The sequence below is a fragment of the Bombyx mori genome, chromosome 6 (genome assembly GCF_030269925.1).
Source record: "Bombyx mori chromosome 6, ASM3026992v2".
NCBI lineage: Eukaryota > Metazoa > Arthropoda > Insecta > Lepidoptera > Bombycidae > Bombyx > Bombyx mori.
The window spans coordinates 741,952-767,734 of record NC_085112.1 but is presented as its reverse complement, the minus strand read 5'-3'; the positions used below and the strand labels follow the sequence as shown (position 1 = coordinate 767,734).

Below are 25,783 nucleotides of genomic sequence, written 5' to 3'. Positions count from 1 at the left end.
TCTTAATAGAGAATCGATCTATCGACGATTGGCGTTCAAAGGATTAATATATCATTTTTTTATTCACCAGAATCTTTAAAGAATATTCCTTAACTCAATAATTCGATGTCCGTACAAGGAAAATTAAAATGCAAATATGCGTCTCGGTCAGAAGTATGGGAGTATGATTACACAATACACAAGATTCCCAGTCACGTGCGGCAGTATTAGCGTGGTGATGTCTATGGGCCCCAGTAGCCTAAACTTATCTGAACTTCTAGAACAATGAAATGCTTTCTGTTAAATCAGTCAAGACATTTGATGTATCCAGTCATAAACTAGAAATAAAACACAGTGAATGTTCGATAATTTTATTGTTATAAAAATAACGAACTACATACCAAACACAAGTACTTTCACATGTCTACAGAGGCGCGAGACGGGACCACCTTTGTTAGATTCAAATTTTTAATGCGTTCAGTTTATCTCACTTTCAAACATTTCATCGATTTTGAAAGAGGATTTTTATTGATTTTCAAAAATTATTTCTGAATCGATGTTTAAAAAAAAACAATTCTATCTTTACAGTAAAACAATTTGCAATATTGTCCTTTTGGTGACGTGACTAATACGAATACTATAGATACTAAGGAAGATGAGTTAAACATCAAAAATAATAAGCTTTTGAGATCACCCAGTTTTATTAAATTCCTGTTTAATGTGTCGAGAAAAGTTATCGTCCCTTATCGGCCACAACTAGCCGCTAAAAACTAACTCGTTACGTTACAGAGACGCGAAGACAATCGTATAAAAAAAAAAAAAAAACATCGACATAATGTAGTCCTTCCCTATTTTTAAACAAACAAAAAACGTTTATAACGAACCGAAAACTATCTGTCTCTCTCACGAGCGTTCAGTTAATGTTAAGCGAGAAAGAGAACACCAATTCAATTGATAAAATTATAGCTTTTATGAGGACGAAAATAACATAAGACTTTTTCGTTCTTTTCGTGAAAGCTGTAATGCCACAGATGACTTAACGTCTAAAATAAACAAAATAGAAATTAATGCAGTTACTGAGAAACTTATCGCATCACATGGCGGTGCTAGTCACCTCGTATAGTAATCAAATATTACACAGATTTCCGATCACTTACATTGTCCAACAAACAGCCAATAACCGAAACATAGCAAATATCCAAAAAGGCTATACCTGCTGTTGTTACAGGCAAATTCTTTCCATCCAAAAAGGCTATACCGTTAAGACATATCTATTTTTTTAATTTGCATCGTATACAGTCAGTTTGGGAATTAATTTTAGTTACAATTTTCGTCCTCAAATAGCACAACACAAGTTCAATGTGGCAAGCAGTTTTATCGATAAGGTTAAAATTAAAACATCGACATATTTTACAAGCTTTGAAATAGTTGTTACTATTCATAGTATACGTAAATAATGAGGATTAATGCTATTCAATAAATTGCTCTGTAAAGCGTAAACTCCATAAATGAAACTGAAATAAGATAACATTAGCATGTTATTTTTGATTGTATACTCTTAGAAAGAACGAAAATTATAACATTTAAATTGAATAATAAGAATCGAATTGATAGAATAATTTTGACAGAAATTATCTAAATATTGTGAGTTTTCAAATAACTCAAGACGAAAATATAATATCATCTATGTGACAATTTGTTTGTGGCTTATTATCAAACAGCTAAAATGACAATAGCATTAATTCTCATCATTTATATGTAAAATATAAACTCTAATGACGCTAAACAGTAGTTGTAAGACTAATTTAAGTTTGATTTGAGATACATAGATAAAAGCACTTGACCGTGTCATCGTTAGTGGGCGTTTTTAATTTATTTAACATAATGTATGAGGCCGTCAGCGCAAAAGTGGCTTGAGCTTACCATAGTTAGTGTGGAGATAACGAGGTTTGAATTTACTTTTACACTGCTTCGCACGCAAAAATAATGTTTAAAAGCCATTTATTATCTGTGGTTGAAACTAGGTATAGGCCAGTTTTGCATCAAAATTTATGATGTTTTATATAACACATAGGCATGAATATGAAAAATTGTAGGTTAGGCCACTTTTGCGCTGACAGCCTTATATTAAAACGAGTACTTTCGAAGGCATGTTGTGAACAGCTCTGTGCGTCTCGCTCGCACATACTGTGAGTGCAAGCGAAACAGCACTATGCACGTTTAGAATTCTCGCCTGATCAAACACACAGATGATACGTCCCCATCTAACCTTCTTATAAAAATTACTGCTTTATTATTTACTGCTCTTTTGGAAACGTTTCGTATATCGAGATGCGTATCCAGAGTCAATTTACGGCAAACCAATAAATACATAAAAGATACATATGAACTTATCATCAGATTTAAAACCGCGGTAGAGCGAATATTTGTTTTAAAATCACATTATTATGCATGTTTTGGTGGTAAACGCGAACCGTCGATAGTCAGACATGAGGTTTGGAATATCGAGAGGGCTGGACAACACTACCCCACCCCCGACACTAGGGCCGGCGGTGGGATGCGGCAGTAATGGTTAGTTGTGGACGCACTGCAAACTACGTACGATCTCGGTGCTCATGCTTACTTGAATCTTGACCCTTGTAGTTTATTCGAATCGCAAACTTATAGACGAAATATGCACATACAAAAGTTACAAGTATTTTGAGGGTATTTGTGTTCGGGGCGAGAAAACAATTTGTAGTTTCAACAAAAAAATTACAAAGAATGTCGATATCTCAGCTATCATACAGCCTTTACAGAATTATTCTCGCTGAAGAACGATGGGTTGTTTTGAATACATATATAGATTTTTTTGTTATATATATTATCGACGGTTTAATTGGTAACATTGGCCACGACACGTTTGGACACTGGAAGAATATTCTCGAACTTCATGTCGCACTCGCCACGGAGCCCCGGACGCCAGGGAGCACCCCGGGCACTGCGCGGTGCTCGAGGATTTACCAGACAAACGATATCACAAATTCCAACTACGAATCAAACTATAGTGATATGAACAAACTATATTTATGTTTCTTTTTAATTACAACCAACCGTCCTTATTAGGCTTGGAAATTAGAAATCGATAAGTGCGAATTGTCGTCGGTGTGACCAGTTTACGAAATTTCGTAAATCATAAATGTGTACATTCTTCAAAACGTTTTGTTAACGACTAAATCATATCAGTAAATCGTTGTACCTACAGTAGAAACGTTTAGAATTTTAATCAACTTCTATAATTTGTTTTTTTTTTGCAAATTGGTCACACCACCGGAATTCCGTTACTATTAATTAATTATTAAAATAAGAAATTAATTTACTATCTAACTACTTAAACGAAATATTCATGTTAAGCGAATTGCGAAGCGTTGTTAATGTAAAAATAAAAATGTATTAGAAATTAAGTACCGCTGCGGACATTACAATTTGTGAAAAGACCTGGTCTTCTGTACGTACTAGCGTGGCTCCCCGGCCGGCAGTCTTTTAACATTGACTACGCTAATGCCATTGTCAGATTGCCGTACTAACGAAAAGCTAATTCATCTGTTGCAGAAAGGAAATTGTATTGTGGCACCAACTGTATGTGTGACTGGATTACAATTCATTTCGTGTGGAATGCAAAAGCAGAACTCCTTTATCTATCTTTAATGAACAGTTCAGTCCAACAGATCAGCGCGGCGAGGCGAGCGGTCCTCGTACAGCTAAACAATTAACTATGGTCTGCAGTTAAAAAAGTCAATCTGAGATCTTTTTTATCTCATAATTTTAAACTACAAATGAATAAATTTGTGAATTTAATGCGATCAGTGTTACTGGTGGCGAGTATTACATAGAACTTCGTCACCGTGAACAGGGATACAATTTTTAACATTACTTTCAACGGAGAGGAATGTAATTAATTTTCGTAATGATTTTTAAATAAAATAGAACTGCGGCAGATGTATAATAGTTTATGTGAGTGAGGGAGGCAAGTTATATAAGTAACATACAGGAGTGTACACCGGGCGCGTCCGCAGCGGGTGGCGGGGGCTGGCGGGGCCTAGCGCCGGTAGGCGGGGCGGGGGGCGCGGGCCGAGGAGGGCGGGCGGCGCGCGCGGGGCGGGGGCTCGCGGCCGCGCGCCTTCTTCTCCTCCACGTTGAGCTTGACGGCGTCGGCGCTGTCCGGCGGGAAGTACAGCGGCGCCGCGCTCAGGCACTCGCTGGCGGCCTGCGAGCTCTCGTACGTGATGAAGCCGTAGTTGGGCAGGCGCGGCTGGCCGGGCGGCGCGCTCTTGGCGTGCACGCGCAGCTCGGCGACGGGCCCGAACTGCGCGAACAGCGCGCGCAGCTCGTCCTCGCTGGCGCCGGGCGGCAGGTTGCCCAGGAACAGCTGCTGCGCGTCCGAGTAGCGCCGCGCCGCCTCCGGGGCGGGGGGCAAGCCGGGGGGCGGCGCGGGCCGGGGGGCGCGGGGCGGCGCACTGCTCGGCACCACCGCCGGCATGGCGCGCTGAGCCTGACTCGACCCCGACTTCAGGAGGTTCGCGTAGGTCTTCGGTTCCGGAGGGACGGTTGCTAACAGTAAATAATTATTTGTTACTACGGATGTCAAACTTCTGTTGAATCGATAAGTTATCGCATTCAATTCACATATATACATATTTTTTTGTTAAGCGCTCCTGTTCGGTTGTTTAACATTGGTACCACTTCAAGTACAGTATACGTACCTGGTTGTGGCGGCGGAGTGGGTTCGCGCTCGGGCTCCGGCTCGGGCGCGGCGTCGAGCGGCGCGGGGGCGGGGGGCGGGGTGGCGCTCCGCTCGGGCTCCGGCTCGCTCGGCGCGGTCGTGGCTGGAACCAACGGGACATGCCTCAGGTGTGCAGCACGAGAAGCTCGAGCAACACACAGTCGACACAACACGTCTTACCCAACGAGGCACGCTTTGACGTATTTTATTTTAAATTTAAAGATTGACTGAGCTGTTGTCTACGTTAAGTTAGCACGAGACCGGAGATGAGCTATTTATATGTCTCAGCAATGCAGCTGATGCATAACAACAGGTGAAAATTTTCAGACCGTGATCATAATTTTGTTTTTTATAATATTATTGTCAATCGTACAATGAAGAAGAACGAAACATGAAAATGAGTGTGGCACGGAGCGTTAACATGTGAGTGAGAGAATACGGTAAGAAAAAGAAAAGAGTAAGACAAGATGGCGATGACGATTAAATTAGCAAGACTTAAAAAATATGTTAGTTAATCTTTAATTATGTAGCGTGCAACACTCGGTCGCACTCGGGCGTCATCGGATGCGATCGGAGTTCCCGAACGCGCAGGTGTCCCGTGACGTCATGCTACGAGATTCGCGCGCGTCGATTTAATCAGAATGTAAAAACGTAATTTTAGTTTTAATTTGTAACTTCTAGTTCCTAGCGTTGTTTACTTTACTTTTGGTTTATATTTTAATATTGTACACATTATAGATATTGTTGAAATGGTGTGTTTGACTTTTATATGTTCGGGAGTAAAATATCCTGCGAATGCGAGGGACAAATAACAAACCACAATTATAATAACAGAGAATATTTCGGAGAGAACAATTAAAGAACAACAGTGGAACAGTTTTATTTTATGCACCACAATCACAACTCTACATTGTGATGGTAAAGCAGCTTTCAGACTACGCTATAATATAATAGCATATAGTTTATAGTAGTATAGCTCATAGCACAACAATATTTCGCACCATACATTGTTATGGACACGTTTACACTGTACTGTACTATATATTATTGGCTAAGTATACGCTGCTATACTATATGGCACTATAGTGTCTTCAAACGAAGTTTATGGAGAGTAGTTAATGGTAGGCAGCGGCTTGTCTCTGCCCCTGTCATTACTGACGTCCATGAGCGACAGTAACCACTCACTATCAGGTGGTCCGTATGCTTGTATGCCTATAAAGGCAATAAAAAAAACTATTGACATCAGTGTTGCTGTTGAATGATTTGTTACCTTGTAGAGCGGCAACGAGGTGCCGGGACACGTCGTCGTGCTGCTGAGGGTGTCCATTGAGGTGGTGCGCGGGCTGCTGCGGCGCCGGGGGGGCGGGCGCGGGCGGCGGGGGGGACACGAGGGGGGCGTGCGGCGGCTGCGGGAAGGGCGCCGACGGGAACGCGTTGGGCGGGGGAGGGAAATAGGCCCCCGCGTTGGCGGCGCTCTCCTCCTCTTCGCCTTCAGAGCGACCAGATCCTTCGCCTTCTTCGTCCGAAAACACTATGTCCTGGAATTCATTCATTTTATATTTTAACTTATTAGATCATAAGACCCTGCGACACAAGTTCAGTGAAGAACATTGAATAATTATCATAGTGCAAATTCAAAGTATATTTATAATAAATTCCTGAAATGAACAAAAACACCACAAGCTTTCTGTTATTTCTATTATTAAATTATGATTGCACTAAGATAACTCCTAAGTTTTAACAAGGGTGGCGGTTAATGAAATTAGTGTTTTTAATTGAAAGTTGTCAATATGATGCAACCAGTTTAATCCATTTGTGTGTTATTTGTTAGTTAAATGTGTAATATGTTCGAGTGAATAATTTTAATTTGATCAGTTAGTATTTAATGTAGTCTAAAAATATTAAAAAACTCTTATCACATTTAATAAGATGTTATAAAATATTTGGAAACGAGCAAGAGTACTGAGTTTCTTGCATATTCCTATCAGATTTGAAACTGCATTCTGAACTTATATTAAAAACTATGACCGGTAAAGATTTTCATTTTAAAAGCCGGTTTATAAAAGTCTGGGGTTAACATGTTGCTATTCAGCGACGGAGCCCCTAAAAACGTTCTTACTTTTACTGGATTGGAGGCCGAATACCCATTTAATATCAAGTGTTTACTGGAACTCCTAGACATCACAGCATGGTTCAAACCAATATGAATAAGTAGCACAGTTGCACCAAATTGGACGGGTTTTTTTTTCTGCTACCTATGCTGATAGCCTTGAGAGGCTATTTCAGCTTCATCCTAACGTGCGTGGGTGAGCTCACAGGGCTCAAACCGGAGTGTTGCTAACACTGACCCTAGCAAGAGTAGTGCTTCGCAGAATCTACCGCCGGATCAGAAACGCGACCCACTGAGAAGATCCAGCGAGAAACTCAGTAGGCTGTCATCGGACGGGTTCACAATACGCCTAAACACAATCATACAAAAACCATAAGAAGTTTGGTAAGAGCTTCTAAGTGTGAAGAGTTACCTGATAACGGAAGATGTCGTTGTGAACGTAATACTTCTTCGGAGACTGCGCGGCCAGTACGAAGGTCTGCGTGAAGCGGCGCATCGGAGCCCCGCCGTTGGAGAGCTCGCCCGTCACTTGGACCACGACGCCGTTGCCCAGGGTCGCTTGAGCGTCCACCTTTACAAAACGAATTGCGAATTGAATCTAGTGTGTCCTGATCGCCACTTTCGTTACGTGGTTAGTGCCAAAACACTATAAATATATTACTAACCAAGAAATTTCAAAATAATTTATGTGACTAAGGCAAAGTTGTTGGACTTTCCCACATATTGCCAATTTTTTTTATTTATTTTTTTATTGGTTAGATAGCTGGACGAGCTCACGGCTCACCTGTTTTTAAGTGGTTACCAGAGCCCACAGACATCTAGAACGTACACACGCCCAAAGACGTCTTACTTTTAACAGTACAACGGCTGCCCCACCCTTCAAATCGAAACGCATTACTGCTTCACGGCTGAAATTGGCAGGGCGGTGGTACCTACCCGTGCGGACTCACAAGACGTCTTACCACCAGTAATTACGCAAAATGTAATTTTGCGGGCTGAATTTGCAACATATCAATCACCTTTTTTTGAAAGATTAGTTAGCTTCGACTTTTTTAACGACTTTAGCTTCAATCAAATCGAAAAACACTATCTGTATGCTTCATTACCTGACTGATCTTGGCATGGCAGTCGCGGAAGTTGAGCTGCTGGATGCGATTGTGGATCTGCTTCTGTCCCACAACGGGAAGCGTCTCGCGGTTGGGGGCGTCGAGACCGCCGTGGATGAACGACGAGTAATTGTTGTAGAATCTGAAGAAAATGACAAATCAGCATTTTTATTTTCTCATTTATAATTCATAGTATTGTGGTTGTTTGAGTTCTGTGCTTCCTTTGTTCGATAAATAAATAAATAATGCAAATTGTTGTTGATATTTCAGGGAGCATTTCTGACATAATACCATTAGCATACAATCAGTGGCCAACAAGTCATTGTATCGATTTTTGTTTTTGTTATCGTTAGATAGGCTTTCACGTATTATTGATGATTTACTATTGAATTCCGGTCATCGTCCTCGTAGAATCCGAGTTTCTGGCCGGATCTTCTCAGTGGATCGCGTTTCCGATCCGGTGGTAGATTCTGCGAAGCGCTACTCTTGCTAGGGTTATTGTTAGCAACGTCGTCAGGTTTGAGCTACGTGAGCTCACCTACTTGTTAGGGCTACGCTGAAATGGCCTCTCAAGGTCAGCTTAGGTAGAAAAAAGGAAAAGTTGAATTTTAAACATGGTCCTATTGGCTGCGGTCCAGTTAGCAACAGATTTCGAAAATTGCTATAATTTCAGTATTTACTGGCCTAATTTTTTAGATACCCATGGTCAGAATATTGCATTGTGTTATGATTTCTAATTTATTATACACTAGCGACCCGCCCTCGCTTCGCTTCGGAAATATTAAATTTTATTATTGATAGGCGAGTCCCGCCATGTTGCGCGCGGTACAACAATAACTGCGGGGCGAAGCTACTCTAAAAAAAGTAGCCTAAGTTACTCTTTATATCATTAGCTACTTATTAGTTAAAGTCTCATCAAAATCGGTCCAGCCGTTCTAAAGATTAGCCGGAACAAACAAACAGACAGACAAAAATTGAAAAAAATGTTACTTTGGTGTATGTACCGTATATATATTCATATGGATGTAGTAAAAAGCAGTTATTTCAATATTACAAACAGACACTAATTTTATTTATATGTATAGATTATAGATATATATAAGAGATCGTGTCAATAAATGATTTATTTAAATAATTTACCTAAAAAATACAGTTTACGTAAAAACAACCTCATTAATATTCGTGATTCGACCTTATTTTTCCAATGTTCAATTCTAGTTCCTACTTAACTACCCACTTAAATCATTTTGTTGTTTGCTAACTAAAAAACATATTTGTGTGAATAAAAAACAAGAATACAAAGGATAGGCGGCCAGGTGACCCACACTCAGTCAATAACGTAATTTCTCGTGACGTCTCGTCATTAAGCTAACAGTAGCTAGATCACTTATGATTTATAAGCCAGTGTATGAATTTTACGGAATTCGTTATAAAATTAATAAGACTATTTATTTAGACTATTTATAACTAACTAAATCTATATATTAATACGCGAAACAAAAACTTTGTACCCCTTTTTACGAAAATTGCGCGGATGGAGGAGTATGAAATTTCCCACACTTATAGAGAATATAGAGAAGAAGTGCAGAATGCTAAATTTTTTTTAAATTATGCCTTAAAAATACATTAAATCAATAAAGAAAACATTACACACACTATCATCTATTTGACACACACACATATATGTATACATATAGTCTTTGTTTATTGTTAAACTTTTGTTATTGCTTAAAGTCTGTAGTCAAATTGAGAATAGGTTAATATTCTTTATCTTTAATATTACGAGTATTTGTCTATAGTGTAGTCTTGGCGAAATCTGTCACTGTAGAAATATAATAGTTTTTGAATATAGAACCATAATAATGTCCAAACTTATAATTTTAGTTAATTATAGTCGAATTTCGACTACGGCGGGAACACTAGTATTTGAAAATTGCCCAATTCCCGTTATACATTATTTTTCCAGCTATTTTTTATTGCCCGAACAGGCAGACGAGCATACGGTCCACCTGATGGTAGTGGTCACCGTCACTCATGGACGTCAGCAATGCCAGGGCAGAGGCAAGCCGCTGCCTACCGTTTAATACTCTCCACAAGCCTCGTTTGAAGAAGGAAATGTCATAGCGCTCGCTATTTTACCGATCACGCCACATTGAGTACTTTAAGGTTATTTAGAACAATACTTGACTAAAATGCGAGAGGATATACATCTACAGCTATTTTCAATAATCTGTTTGGATATAGCAAATTCTCTCAGTTTGAGTCCGTGAGCTCACCAACCCGTCCAGCGAATCGGTAGGAAAAAATTCAATAAATTGGATAATGTCGTGAACAACTTAAGCCGAAGTACTGTTAAGGGGTCCGGAAGGTATTGTTAATAAAGAAAACTGTGATTGACCCTGAGTTTATTTGAAATACAAATATAAAAGAAATTGTACACATCATATCGTGGGATAAAGGGTTATTGGCTTTAAGCGATATTGCGATTAACACGCGACTTGTATCTTTGTAATTAAAGGTCCGTTTTATTTGGTATCAGTATCAACAATTCGATGTGTTTTAATTGAACTTCAATTATGTTTACCCCATTTAAATAACTGAAGTGAAGGAGTGTTTATGTTATGATATTTTTTCCAAATTTTAAACTTTTAAATTGCTCTCCTGTAAAGTTGCAAAAATGTAGCTTAAGCCAAATAACCTTTCACCGCTCGATATGTGTTTCTACTACTAAAGCCAAATCTGCTCTGTTACGTTTTCAATAATAAATTGTTTTATTTAAAGACAATGCATCCGGGAATGCTTTAGTCTGCATTTTTATTTACACTAGATGATGACCGATTCTTTTTTGATAACGCCATCTTGTTGTGTCTTTAAAGCGGTTAGTTGCCCTCAATTAAGAAAAATAGTATTATTATTGGCCAATAGATGTCAGGAAGAGTTGATTATTGTAAACACGAATAAAACAACTTTTCTGAAAATAAATCGTAGCTAGATCGATTTATCGCCCCCGAAATCCCCTGTATACTAAATTTGATGAAAATCGTTGGAGCCGTTTCCGAGATACAGATTATATATATACAAGAATTGCTCGTTTAAATCTATAAGATTGTGTTGGTATTGATGGTCATGTGTACCAGTACACTTGAGTACACCTCTTTTGCTCCATCAAAACCCGGTCCCAATATTATTTGAGATTGGTTTAGGCAGATCTCTTTTGTTTGCATAAGTAAAAATCTTAACTACAGGGGAGTTATGACCTCATTGTGTTGTCTCAAGGGGCTAGCGAAATTCACGTTGTTTTGTTCGTTTTCTACTTCATATCGGATGGCTCATTAACTAGTCTTTCATCCATCTTATTGTGAGCTGTTTATTTATTTTGGTTACTAGGTTCGTACTTAAAATCGTCGCTGACGTCAAACAACTGATAACGGATAGGACAGTGTAAGATCACGTCGCCTACAGCACGTTCAAACAATAATAAATGAAGACGAAATTGCTTATCGATAAACGAGCATGACTCACATGGAGACTGTTGAGACAGAAAGTGTTTTATTTATTTGATACTTTTACTGATTAACAACTTAATTGCTATCTAAATACAGGTACTAAAATCATATTTATCGTATTGTTCCTTTTTTTTTAAAACGTCTTTTTTTGTTTTTTTTTTATTGCTTAGATAGGTGAACGAACTGACACCCACCTGATATTAAGTGGTTACTGGAGCCCATAGACATCTAAAACGTAAATGCGCCACCCACCTTGAGATATAATTTCTAAGGTCTCAAGTATAGTTACAATGGCTTCCTACACCCTTTAAACCGAATTGAAAACAGCTTCCAAATCCGTGCAGTCATTCTAGCGTGAACAAATCAGATTTACTAGTGGTAGGACCTCTTGCTATGCTATGCTGTGCTATGCTATGCTGGTCTGCCTACAAGGGCAATAAAAAAAAGACACAAACGAACATACACATTTCCTAATAACATTAAAACACTATATTATTATGAATTAATTTTTGATGTGATGATGATAATCATCTTTAGTGGTGGTAGGACGTCTTGTGACTTCGCACGTGTAGGTACTACCACCCTGCCTATTTCTGCCGTGGAGCAGTAATGCGTTTCGGTTTGAAGGGTGGGGCAGCCGTTGTAACTATACTGAGATTTTAGAACTTATATCTCAAGATGGGTGGCGCATGTACGTTGTAGATGTCCATGGGCTCCAGTAACCACTTAACACCAGGTGGGCTGTGAGCTCGCCTACCCATCTCAGCAATAAAAAATAAATAAATAAAAAGATAGGGAAAAAAAATAAGCGATGTAAAAAAGATTTGCTACCAAGCTGTGATAAGTACAAGAGGGCAAGAAAAGGAGTCTCATAATCACATCGATCCTAAATAGCTGTCCAAAAGATATGGTTTATTTTATTGGTTAATGCTTATACGAGACACAAGAAAGCAGCATAAACCCAATTGTAGTCTATGACATTACCAATGTTAAAACATAAATAATTAACTGCAAACTGTGTGCACTAGTGGAGAATACACTTCACCGTGTGTACCATGCGAGCCTCAGAAACTTAAAAACATAAGCGAAGGATGTAAGTGGTCAAAATCCCGCGACCGTGCTTAATAGCTATGCTGCAGAAGTACCATTTAATGGGAGGAAGGACAAATAGAATATCAAAGGACTAGCTTTTGCCCGCGACTTCGTCCGCGTGGAATAGTTCACATTTATTTTAGAACAAATTTGGTTAGCATAAAATACGTTATAGTCAGCCAACCTTAACATATAGACATATGCTTTCGCGGACTTTTTTTTAGAGATTTTAAAGGGGAACAATTCTGTCATACATTATTTTAGCGAAACTTTAACCGTTTCTGCAGCGCACGCACCGGAAGCTCTCAAAAGGAAAAAAAAAAACGATTTTGAAACATTCTTTATTGGTGCTCTTATCTTAGCGTGATGTTCTTCCTCAATAAATGGGCTATCTAACACTGAACGAATTTTTCAAATCGCACCAGTAGTTCCTGAGATTAGCGCGTTCAAACAAACAAACTCTTCAGCTTTATAATATTAGTATAGATTACCTATGGAGATGGGCGGGCGCCTTGTTCAGGAGCGTGTAGTACTGGCGGACGAATTCGCGGCCGACGCTCTGCGGAGATGGGGACGCCTCCATGACCATCGCTGTTGTTGACACTGAGCGATACAGCCTTCTGCTATACGCTGCCCTGAAGACACAATCAAATGGATGAGCTTCTTTTTTTATTAAGAATTTGGCTCCGAGGCCTTTGACATTGATTTTGCCAATTTCAAAGTATTTACAAAAATGATAGGTGCTTAGAGAGGAAAAAAAATACTAAATCTAAATACAAAAAAATTTGGTCAGTTTTTCCATACGCGAATCTGTGGTTTTAAGAGCAGCACAAACAAATATATGTTAGACTAACTACTTTAGAGATAAATATTATTAGCAGATAAAAATTTACACAGAATATTTACATGTTTAGAATAGACTAGAGTTAATAAACAATTCATATTAATAGGCCGGGGAATGTCATTTGGAAGGATATCATAAAGACGGGATACGATATTGGGGCAGTCGAAGAAAGGATGAGCTTTTGAAAAATCAAGTCGTACATGCAATTGTGCAACAAAGTCATCCTTAGAATGCTTTTATCCTTCCAGATCAAGGCCGTCCAAACAAAGGCTTGTTTTTATGCTGATTGTGATGTTTTAATCAGAAAATAGTTTGTATAATAGAATTCTTTGTCATAACATATAATCAAAATTTGGTATCATTTATCTTTATTCTTTTAACATTCCAAGCCCAGGACATCATTTAAAAGTGAAGCTATCTTTTATTATTATAGGGGAAATTCCCAGAAAGTGTTTATCACTCTGAATTGAAAAAAATATTTTCTGCGGCCCTCCAGCTTTTGTAGTAAATTTAATTAGCACGTAAAGGTATGTACTTTGGACAGCCTTGTTCCAAATAATCCTGCAAATAAAATAATTATCCTTCTCATAACACCAAAATGCAAATAAACATACACACACGCAAATAAACATATATAAACTGGATTTTAATTTTTCTAAAAAGACATCTGTTGTATATTTATAATAATAACATACTAACTTACATCAGGCTTTGTTATTTAAATGTATTATACAAAGATTGAATGATACTAAGAAATTTATTTATGTTGAGCTCAGTTTTGTAATTGCTCATTACTCATCTATTCTAATAAAATTACCAATATTGTACTGTTTCACAAATTAAACAAATAAAAATATTTTTCAGGCAATGTACTTAATTCTCATTATTAGATGACTTATCTAATTAAAATTTTTATGTTCACTTCTTTATTTACATCTTGACAATTCGTAATGAAGTAAGTTATGCATTAAACTAAAAAATTAAAAACTGTAGAGAATATTAATTAGCTTGAGAGAAAAACCAACGCTTTCTCAGTAGTTTTGGGACAATTATGATGGATTATAATGAAGATAAGACAGTAACAATGCCATTGTCACTTAACATTAATTACAGTATTAAAGTGTCTGGTTAGAAATAATCCTAGTTCAGAGGATACTATTCTGTAATGTATTGATAAAGTAATTTGAAAGAAAAAAAGAAATTCATTCATAAATAACAACTATCCAAAATTAGCAAATAAATGAAAATAACAAGAACATAAGAAAATTTAATGCACATTTTAAGATTTTTTTAGATCATGCCGTCTACTAATTTTCCCATCACTCTACTTCTATAACTTCTAACATCCTTCCATATTGTTCCTTGCATACTATGACATGTTCTTCTTCAAACAAGCTACAAAAAGTCTCAAGTGCGGTAAGCAAAAGCTTGGCTGTGCCCCAGGTATTGATGTCTGCAGGCAATTGTGACCACTAGCCAACAATTGGGCTGTACAAAATACATCTCACATATATTCTGTTTGTTTAATGAATACTATTCAGTCTGTGCAGTAGTAACTTAGTTTCATAATTCTGGTTGCCTGCCTATAGATTATTAATAAATATGTCATATTATAATATTGATAAAGATGCTTATTACATTTGTTTTTGTTTTGCACAAGAATTGTTCCAATCTCACTTATTATTACTGACAAAATAAATACTGCTTTACTCAAACAGCTTATCATTAATTACTATGTATTTTGTTAATATACTTTAAATTTCCATTGTGATAAAACATTTACATTATTGAGCAAAATAAATAATTCTGAGGGTTGGGTTGTGATTTGGGTGTGTTGTTTTCGAGAATTAATCTACATTGTTCTTATCGTCGGTTTAAAATTAACTTTAAGATATGGAAAAAAAATATTGTTATTGGATCAAAAGTGGTGCTAAATATATTGTTTTTATAAAGAGGTATATGCATAACGTCGCCAACTTTTGTGACGGCACGCATGGCGATTCCTGTGATCACCAATAAGGAAATCATCAAATACTGAAATCGAAATTCTATGTACTCTATTAGCAAAACGCTTTTAACTAATATTTTTTGACTACACTAGTAGTGTAAATAACATTTTACAACAGTACATAATGAAGAATTTAGAAGATTAACCTTTTGTGAAAAATCATTGCCGATAATCAAAAAATATTAGTTGTGCATAATTTCATGTGTTCATAAAGTTGCTTACCTCAATACAATTTAGGCATTAAACTTGTGTACACTGAAATAAACAATCACTAAATACGCGCAAGTTTTTCAATAAACTTTCTGAAAACAGAAAAGAGCCTACCTCACCGTTTAGGGTGGTTCGGTACGGGCCAGTCAGTGCTGCCAGCCTTGTCGGAAATCTTTTACAGAACTACATAATTAAAGGCTTGAACTGCCCACAACAGTGACGACAAAAGATAGTTCTGCAATACCTAAAGAAATAAAAAAGTGAATAAATCAAACAAAGTCTTCTTCAAAAATTATGTTTATTTCAAAAACGAATTTTCCAAATGACTGGCGGGCTTTCATATTTTGTAGGTATACGGAATATGATATATGCATATGTATGGTCAATTTAAATGGTATAAAATATGATTGACTATGTTTTAATAGTCGTTTATTAAGTTTTAACAATGTCACCACAAAGTGTTGGAGTTTGAATATGTAAGTAATGGCAGGCAACACTTGACAAATGTAAGGTTACAGTTTTCGAATATTGGAACGCTTATTTAAATGTTTAAAACAGATGATTGTCTTCTCCTCAGTGAAGACAATAACTTCTCATCTAGACAGTGCAACATCTTAGTTTTTACATAGCCCATCACCTCCAGAATCCAATACCCTTATATTTAACCGTCCAACACAAAGCCTAATAACTTGTGTACACAAGGACCTTGTCCGGAGTTACACTTTGTAATTAATACAATACCATATAGAATTCGAAGTATCTGCAAACAAAATTAGTCTGGACTTAATTAGTAGACGAAAAGCTTACAATAAAAATCATAACACTATTTGTAAAATGAAAACAGGACATATGAAGTCTCTTAAGAATTAAATTTTAAACTAATCAAATGTAACTTAATCTTTCCACATTTTTCTTTTGTATTCAATGGGTTCTGATTTAATTCTAGGTTAGATTCTCTATTACAGTTGAAAGACACAATCAAAGGTTTTGGAGAACGTTTCACATTTTTAAGTAGCTAATATAATTTAGGCAAAAAGTGCTTTTACATAATTTTTACTTGGTATCTAAATAAAAATTCTGTGAAATGGAAGCACTTGTAAATAATATATAATAATGTATATAATATATGGAATGGAGTATAGGATAATCAAATAACTTTTTGGCGGGAACGCGAGGAGTGAAGTTGTGTGATTTGTTTTATTTTTTCAACTTAGTGTTTCTTCGGGTTTAAATGTGTAATAACGGTGGTTTATTAACTGTTTAATATCTGTGTAAGTGCACAAATGTGGGAAAATGAAACAATGCCACTGGACGTAGCCTCTCGGGATCTTCCAAAAAGTCCACTGAAAAAATCTCAGTAAATGACCACCATTTTATTGAGATTAGATTTCATCCCATATCATCTCATCTCATCTCATTTCATTTCATTTCACTCCATTTTATCACTTTTCATAAAAATAAGATTATAAATTAAAATAAGACATGACTTAAAGGTCTTAGTTACCAGGTCATAAAACTTTAAAAAAATTAAGCAATCAAAAATAAATGTTTAAATATTTAATCTTAAAAGTTTTTTTACTATAGGTACCTACCTACTCCAAAACACGAATGCCGCAAGCCTCGAAACATAAGGCCGAAGTCTTAATTGCTTAGCACTCAATTGTGGTCAGAATGGCGCTTTCGTAGGTATTGTCAAAATGGTGGCCATTTTAGATGAAGTGAAGTCAGCTGAGTCTTTCAGCTTCTTCATTTCATGTTTTTCTATTTTTGTGGAATGAAGCTTTTAATATTGGAAAAATGTAATTACTTCACAATTATTCAATACCACTGCTAGACTATTGTAGCGAAAAAAAACGGTGCGCGTGCAACTTGAAGTAAAACTTCTTTTTCGATGTGTAGTATTGTGGTTTTCTTCATTTTTCACCCTTAAATCTGATTGCTCTTGTAATAGTGTATAGTGTAATAAAAATGCTGTGTATAAGAGATGCGACTTCTTCAACACTTATATTATATATTTTTTTATTTATAGATAGAAAAATAAATATATATACATACATATATGATGCAATAAATATACCTAATATAATTTTTTCAATACTTCATTAAAATATTGACCGCTACTCTCGCGCTGGCCTGTAACAGCTAGGTATACAGATGTGGCGTTTAAGAACGCATCTTTTTATGATGCGTAAGCCGGAACGCACGAGAGGTGGAAAAAAGTGATAGTCTGTGACACGGGACCTTTTTACCGCCAAATATTTAAAATGTAAAAATAATTTATAATGTGTTAAATAACTAATTATAATTACTTAGAATTGTTTATGCTGCTACAACAATAAAATTTATATTGTTCCAACTGTGGTGTTAATTATATAAAACACGACTTTACGGCGAAATAAAGAAGGGACTCTATATGAACTCCCTCACAGTGTTCTCGAACGTCATAGGGCGAAATCGGTAGACTTGCCAGCTAAAATCGGTAGGTATATATTTTGTGCTATTTTGTGTATTTTGTGTATTTTGTCAAAAAATATACAATATTCAACCGAATTCGTTTATTTATTGAAAAAAAAAACTTACAGACTAATTTATAACAATCATAATTAAGAATAATTATTTTTTATATCAATATTGTTTGGCCATAGCTGCAGTCATCATCGAATTAATTTGAAAATCATAATAATTAGCTGTTAAAGAGTTGTTTTGCATGTAATAGACCAGTGATTTATTCAGTAGACAGCCTATTTCGCTGTTTTGTTTTCAAAAGATTAATATGTGAAAATATGCGTTCAACGTTAGCGGATGAATAGGGAAGTGATAAAATATTAAGGATGAAATTAGACAACAAAGGAAACATTTGAGTTTCATCGCCACGTTTTAGTAAAGTTACTTCATCCCAAAATAGTTCTACATCATTAGGAAATGTTTTGATTTGTTCACAATTTCTTAAAATGCGCCACTCTATATAATTTTCCTGGAAATCATTGCTCTGAACAATATTGGGAAAGAGCCTACTCTTATAGAAGTATTGTAGTAGTTTTGCCAAATTTAACATTTTTTGGATCAATAATGTCTAAAAGTGTCAAATCGGTACAAAATTCGGGAGAATTTCCATGTATACTCTGAAATCGGAGAAAAATTGTTATATTTCGCTACTTCGGTAGAACAGAGTCCATATCGGTAGAAATACCGAAAAATCGGTAGGTTCGAGACCACTGCAGGTATACTACGCCCAAGCGTTCGAGTGCCACGCATTCATTCTCGCTCTGTCTCTTTCCTTCTAGTGTGGTAGCGTTAAATGCTTAACGCAACATTGTTAGAAGTCGCATTAGAAGTTTCACTTCAATAAATTTGTAACATTGCAATTTTAAGGAGCTCTCTGTTTTTTCATTTTTCGCCCCTGTCTTGTATTTAGTAAATAAGTATTGCGTTACTTATTGCGTTGTAATGATAATCTCAAATTGTTTATCGTTTAGGTTGATATCTAGATAACTAGATATCCGATAGTTCATTGTGAGTTCACTCTGGTGGATACCCATGTTCTGCTTATTTCAATTATAAAACAATCAAACAAGGAAATCGAAAGAAGCAAATTTTACGAAATAGCGAACGCTCGCTGAAGCTCAACATTTTTTAAAGTTAATCTACATAACCTGAAAATGCCTAAAATTTATCAAAAGTATTAATATTTGAATAATATCCAAAAATCGAATTAAAAAATGGGAATCCATTCGCCTGAACTGTCGACAGGAGAAATTTGCAATACCGTTGAAGAAGGACATGTCATTCCTTAAAATCTAGTAGTAGTCTTTCTCAAGAAAGACGTCACGCCGCAATGAAAGTAACTAACTTAAATATGTCAGTCGTCAGAACCTATGGAATTTAGTTAACCTCCATTAACCGGAGCAGCCATCGATCGTAGATCTACGATCGATCGGAGCAGCATATTATACTCAGCATTAAGTAAATTTTATGCTTTAGTTTTTTTATTAAATATTTTGTATACCCTAGATTTATGTATTCAAATCAATCGATTTATGGTTGTGTTCCAAGAATTAACTATTTATATCTGTAATCTATTTCCAATTAACTATTAAAAAAAACATTTTTGTACATTTTTATTAAATAGTCATCCTGGCAAGGCATGGTATTTTTCCTTTGTTTGCTCAAAAAACAAGCTGTTATTTGGTAATGTTGGTAGTTGGTATTGATTGAATGTAAAATTCTATCTCGTTTTGGTTAAGGCGAAAAATTTTGTTCTCTCTTTTTAACGATGAATAAATGCCATTGACCCTTTGTTCTGCCGTTACCTGATTGGTTGATTTTTGGGAGGGGAGCAAATTTCAATGCAAAAAAAGCGTCTCTCTGCTGTAGCCAACATAACGAACCATTTGGCGCCGACTCCGATTCATCGCGTCATCGCGTAGTTTCTTTCTTCTGCATTTGGCATTCGTTGTTGAAGGTCGCGTGTAGACCATAGTTTTAGTTTAATTCTAATTATTAGGCGTAATTTTAGTCATGGCTAATAACGATAATTTTGCACAAGATATTACCACCGACAACCAGCTTAATGGAAATGCAGAGAACGGTGGCGGTGATTCGCAAGATCATAACAGTGCTGAGGCCCCAGGACGCGATGACGACAGGTACTTAATTTTCCCTTTGTTTTGAGTTTTATACATATTTCAGAGATAATAAACCTTATTATATTTACTTAAATGTTACACTTTAACATATTAAATAGTAATTTCTCTTTGTAAAGTTCATTTCAGTTATGTATCGTCGACCGCCATAATGGCGGCGATCCGGCTTTTCCATTATCGGCTTACAAAAATCTGTTGTAATCACACGGATCTTTTCAAAATTATACTTTTTCGCTTTTACAGTGTGTTGTTCGCGGTTTAAACGGTTTCGTAGATGGCATAGTTGTGATTTTGCAGTTTGTGTTGAGAATTTCGCTAATGTATTGATTAATTTGGGTGTCGCACAAAATGGCGTGCCGCTATCGGGGTGAGCACGCGGGGCTCTGCGCCGGTGCCGTTACTCACCGGTGATATAGGTAGCAAGATTTTAAATCGGTAGTCGGAGGGCGGTCAGTTTGGCGCACTAACGCTGTGTCTCTCTGCAGGTGTGAGCCTGCGCCGCCGCCGCCGCAGCCGCCGGAGGACGCCATGGTATATATCCATCCGCTGGGCTCACACTAAAGTAATCTACGACCAAACTGACTAGATTGTTTCGGCCACTTACTTTTGGGCCTCGTTCACTTTTGCCAATTTCAAATCTTGCGTTTTGACAGTTTAACGTTCTTGTATCATTTGGTTTGTCCTGTTTCATAATGTAAATTTCCAGTTTTACTTTTTGTAACTTACAGGTTGACAATTTGTTTTGCTGCAGTGCTTGGAGTTTGTTTTGAATAATAATGTAGCTGTAAAGTACTGTAAACAAGTACTGCAAATAGTTTTAATGATAAATTTTATTGTAATTGATAAGTCAGTTTCTGTATCGAGACGTACTTTTTTCTTAATTCGCATTCTAAATAATATAACTTGATTTCACAGAAAACTTTTTGTTGGTGGGCTGAGCTGGGAGACCACAGATAGTGAGTATTTTGTTACCAATAATCACTTGATTAGTAAATGAAACTATATTAAATCTTCTATGATGACTTAATTCAGTTCTGCTTCTGAGTAAAATTGAAGATAACTTTACCCACATTTCTGATTATATATTCAAAACTAAAAAAAAAACAATATCCATGTCTTAAGAAGCTTTAAAGTTTTTCTTTTTTTTTCAGAGGAGCTCCGTGATCATTTTGGAGCATACGGTGAAATAGAGAGTATTAATGTAAAGACAGATCCAAACACAGGCAGATCACGAGGGTTTGCCTTCATTGTGTTTAAGGCCCCAGAGTCAATAGACAAGGTCATGGCTGCTGGTGAACACACCATCAACAACAAGAAAGTAGACCCAAAGAAGGCTAAAGCACGACATGGGAAGATTTTTGTCGGAGGACTCAGCAGTGAAATCTCAGATGATGAAATCAGAAACTTCTTCAGTGAATTTGGAACTGTGAGTTCATTATTAATTTATTTAAACAGGATGACTGAAGAATAAACAGGAAAATTTTCTTGAAACATTGTTGATGCAATTCAAATCAATTCAGGCAATTAGATTGATAAGTTCAACCTTTAACTTTGCATCAAATTTGCCTTTTTAATGATGAAAAATCCGGCATTGGTGAGATTTCGATTTCTTGACTGATTGTGAAGAGACATCCGGGCCACTGACTATTGAATTTAATTTAAAAAATAAATAAATAGACTTTTGCTTTCTGTCACTTAATAATACTTTTTTTACAGATCTTAGAAGTGGAGATGCCCTTTGACAAAACAAAGAACCAAAGAAAGGGCTTCTGTTTCATCACATTTGAATCTGAGCAAGTTGTAAATGATTTGCTTAAGACTCCCAAAAGAACAATTGGTGGAAAGGAGGTGAGTAAAATCAATAATGAGTCTTAAGTAATGGCTTATATTAAATATTATACCAGTGTTGTAATATTATAATTTTTTCTTAAGGTCGATGTGAAGCGTGCAACACCAAAACCAGATGGCCCCGGAGGCATAGGCACGCGAGGTGGCCGCGGCGGACGCGGTGCCAGAGGAGGCCGCGGCGGCCGTGGTGGATACGGCGGCCAACCTTGGGGTAACCAGGGTTACGGCGGCTACGGCTACGGTCAGGGTGGCTATGGCGGCGGATACGACAGCTACGGCTACGGGGGCTACGGTTACGATGGCTACGGGGGCTACGGCGGTTACGATTACTCTGGATACCCTAATTACGGTAAACGCGGCAAGCAGTACTAACGCGGCTCGCGGCCGACACGTTACCTCGACTGATGTTACCTGATCCCTAGTGTAGGAGTTCCGCGTAGAGTAAGGCTAGGCTAGCTGCGAGCGTCCCCCTCGCGCCGACTGTATCTAGTTAGATCGACATCACGCGAAGCATAGGTATTAACTTAGTGTGTAGAGAGTATTTATTTTTATATCGATATTATATAAATGTATATAATTTATATTGTATCGAGATGATGCATAGTGTATGTTGTCGAGGCGACAGTGTGTGATCAAAAAAAAGTAACGTCGGGTCGGCCTTCTAGTTTCGAGTAAAGTAGGATTAATTAATCGTTTGGTATATCTTTTTCAAATTATTATCATTTATTTTGCTATTTGGTTTATATCGATTCACCGGGCGCGCCCGCCCGGGCCGCTACTTGTAGAGCAGTTGCCCACTCAGCCTATCGCTCTTTGTCATTGTCTCAACGGGTACTACATAGTATACTTGTATATAATATTATGTTACCTGCCTTATGTTTATAAGTGTTTATTTGTAATACCACCTTTGACTTATGTAGCCATGTCGCTAGAGTTTAATTTTTTTGGTATCATTTATTTTACCTATTTGACACTCACGCTACATGCTACATTTGGGAAATGGGGTAAATATGGAGAGACATTGTGAAAGTGATAAAGATATGATGAAAGCTTTTGAATAAAGCACTGTTAATAAAATTCTCAATGTGTTTCCATATAAAACCCTGGTCCATTCCTCCCTGCCTTGCCGCACGCCGGCCGAATGCCCCACTAACAGTGCATGCCCTCACATTTAATTGACACCTAACTGTTGGACTAATGGAGTAATGAGTTGTCCACCTTACTAACAGCAAGTACAATGAGAACTCATAAGTTTTAAGGTTTACATGAGGCCGGGGGCGTCTCGCTTTGCAATTTGATCAATGTTATGAGTTTCACAAATTAAGTCATCAGTCGATGTATATGTGGCAAGTCCATTTAAGTCCTAAACAATTTAAAATTCAAGAAATTAGTTAAATACTAATGATGCTGATGAGAGTAGAAAAGGTTAGATTAAAAAGTCTCCTGTTCTAGATTTGAGACTATTTTTAATCTAAAACAACCTTTGCATCTAGGTATGAGTAGAATTTATATTAGAGATGCAAGTTGTTAAGATGGTTAGTGGTTGCGCTGGTTATGCCGGGGCGGCAGTGTAACGGTGTTGTTGTGTGGGCAGACTACGCCGGGTACGGAGGGTACGAGGGCGGGTACGGCGCACGTCAGCCTCCGCGAGGGAAAGGTACTCGAAGCACACTTGCTCGCACACAGATAGTTTATGCAATTCTTCTGCAAACATTGTTCTTGACAAAGTTTCATGTGAAGTTTTGCAATAACACTAAACTCAAATTTACAATACTATCTTATCATTCTGAGTTTTCAGGATCAAGAAGAATGTTTGTTAAAATGTTCATGATCATTAATTTTCAATTCATTGTTAATTTGTTTTGCTTAAAAACTACACCATATTCGGACCACTATCAAAATTTATACCAAACGCATTATTACGTAGGCACGCATGGCCTTATTGTATATTTATAGTTCAAATAACATTGGAAAGTATATTTAGGAACACAACTAAATCTTTGCGAGTCTGTTGCACATCTCTTTGAAGTTACTAACTGTAGACTTACTCTATTTTAGATTAGAAAATCTCACCACTAAACTTTTGGACTTCTACTGAAATTTTAGTTTTAAGTGTAGCATGAACAATAGAATAAGTTTCAATTAACATTCATAATTAAGTGTGATCACTAAAACACTTGAATGTGTTTTTGTTTCATCAAAGATAAGATTTGAATGTCATTGGTGTTTTTTGGACTCGTCTGATTCTCAAAAATTACATTTTATTTTAAAGAATTTGTCTAATCAGTTGACATTGGATATGCTTAGTCAAATAACAGGTATAATTTTATTGAGTAGTGTAGTTTAGCAGAACATACTTTTCTTTGTAAAGCACATTTTCTCCATTGTATATGGAGGTTAGGTTAAAAAACTTATAATTTTGAATAACATTCCTTTTTGTTTGGTGATTTTGTGGTTACATCTTTTCGGGAGATCTTTTTCACACTCAGAAGTCAATGTCGATATGGATTAAATAATTTCTTCTAAACTACTGCTAGTTGTCTGTCAATTGATTGAGTGGAGTCGGACGGGTCACATTATTCCGATAGTGCGGTGTGGTGAGGTTGTGTTGTGCCGCAGGGTACCAGGGGGGCAAGACGCGCGGGGGAGGCGGCGGAGCGCGGACCACACAGCGACACCAACCCTACTAGCTACTGCGACACACGATACACTACCACTCAGGTTAGTCACGTTCGTTCTACTTAGACTATGCTGCATAACGCACAACTGCTCCAACGTTTAGAGCATATAACTTATGAACTGTCTAAAAGGTCTTGGTGCTAGAAATCGCAGAGCCTTATTGTGTCCTTCTAGTTCTTTAGTATAAAGTTTTTTGAATTAAATTCTTTAGAATGTTGAATTGATGAACGGCAATTAATTATAACAAATTATAATTACAGGTTAAGTGACCGGTGATGAGCGCCCTCGCTGCCGTCCTGCCGCCGTGAGGGCGCGTCATTCCATTCCACGTTTAATGTAATTTAAGAGAGTAATCGTTGTAAGAATTTAAGGATAAAACAGTGTCGTGGTCGCGCTCGTCGACTAACGTCTCGATTTATTATAATATAGTATGATTTATAGTTTCTGAGTATTATTGCTGATTGAATAGACTGACATTATTTGTCGAAAATTTGGTACCTACTAATTTAATGAAACAAATTAATGGTAGCAGGAACCAGTGCCGAAAGGTATATCTACAAATAGATGTGTGAATGTGAATGTGAATGCGTGAGCTTGTGTGCGAGCCGCCCTCAACTACGACAGTAGATACTCTGGATCTCAGACAAATGTTGTAGTATATATTTTTAATTAATTCGGGTGATGCGCCTCAGTTTTCAGAATCATGTATTTTTTACAAAGTAGTTGTTTCTTCCATTGAATAGGGATGAAATTAAATTTTTAGAATAAGCTATCTGACATGAACAAACTACCAGAGATACACACAAGATGTATGTCGTAATAAAAATCTGTAAATAAAATAATTGACTTTTAGTCTGTGTTATCACTAATGTATCCAACATACCCTTTTGTAATACGAATCCCATTGGAAGCATACCTAATAAAGAACACTGTAAATAATATACTTTAACTTTAACGTTAATTGTTTTTTGTACATTAGCTGTAATTAACATCTAT

General features: G+C 36.9%; 3 protein-coding genes and 1 non-coding gene across 11 annotated transcripts in view; 2 read left to right on the top strand and 2 right to left on the bottom strand.

The window, feature by feature from the left end:
* LOC101740450 (uncharacterized) overlaps positions 1-25,783 on the bottom strand; it is a 960,210-nt gene that overhangs the window by 872,444 nt on the left and 61,983 nt on the right. The gene's annotated exons all lie outside the window — the stretch shown is intronic.
* LOC101742495 (ras GTPase-activating protein-binding protein 2) lies at positions 337-15,862 on the bottom strand. Of its 2 annotated transcripts, none has more exons than XM_062668937.1 (7): positions 15,732-15,862; positions 13,047-13,190; positions 7,958-8,099; positions 7,264-7,422; positions 6,012-6,279; positions 4,722-4,844; positions 337-4,569 (listed from the first exon to the last, which is right to left on the bottom strand). In XM_062668937.1, exons 2-7 carry the CDS (start codon positions 13,142-13,144, stop codon positions 4,058-4,060), a joined length of 1,302 nt encoding a protein of 433 aa, XP_062524921.1. In that variant the 5' UTR covers positions 13,145-13,190; positions 15,732-15,862; the 3' UTR covers positions 337-4,057. The 2 variants fall into 2 exon arrangements, with proteins under 2 accessions (XP_062524921.1, XP_037867474.1); XM_038011546.2 differs by having other exon boundaries at positions 15,630-15,802.
* On the top strand, positions 18,163-25,639 carry Sqd (squid protein homologue). Of its 7 annotated transcripts, none has more exons than XM_012690727.3 (8): positions 18,163-20,263; positions 21,176-21,216; positions 21,412-21,686; positions 21,977-22,108; positions 22,193-22,457; positions 23,703-23,765; positions 24,728-24,829; positions 25,048-25,639. In XM_012690727.3, the coding sequence occupies exons 1-7, from the start codon at positions 20,136-20,138 to the stop codon at positions 24,796-24,798; spliced, it is 975 nt and encodes a 324-aa protein (XP_012546181.1). In that variant the 5' UTR covers positions 18,163-20,135; the 3' UTR covers positions 24,799-24,829; positions 25,048-25,639.
* LOC119628696 (small nucleolar RNA snR61/Z1/Z11) lies at positions 21,271-21,341 on the top strand. Its single transcript, XR_005244844.1, has one exon. It is a non-coding gene; the product is annotated as a small nucleolar RNA snR61/Z1/Z11 (small nucleolar RNA).

Bases quoted from the DNA above. Each gene is read 5' to 3' on its own strand.
- Sqd (XM_062668886.1), top strand. From the start codon at position 20,136: ATGGCTAATAACGATAATTTTGCACAAGATATTACCACCGACAACCAG. The intron at 21,687-21,976 runs GTGAGTTCATTA...CTTTTTTTACAG, and splicing joins TCTTCAGTGAATTTGGAACT to ATCTTAGAAGTGGAGATGCC. The intron at 22,458-23,702 runs GTAAACGCGGCA...TTGTGTGGGCAG, and splicing joins CTCTGGATACCCTAATTACG to ACTACGCCGGGTACGGAGGG.
- LOC101742495 (XM_062668937.1), bottom strand. From the start codon at position 13,144: ATGGTCATGGAGGCGTCCCCATCTCCGCAGAGCGTCGGCCGCGAATTC. The intron at 4,845-6,011 runs GTAACAAATCAT...CGTTGGTTCCAG, and splicing joins CCTCGTTGCCGCTCTACAAG to CCACGACCGCGCCGAGCGAG. The intron at 4,570-4,721 runs GTACGTATACTG...ATTTACTGTTAG, and splicing joins CACTCCGCCGCCACAACCAG to CAACCGTCCCTCCGGAACCG.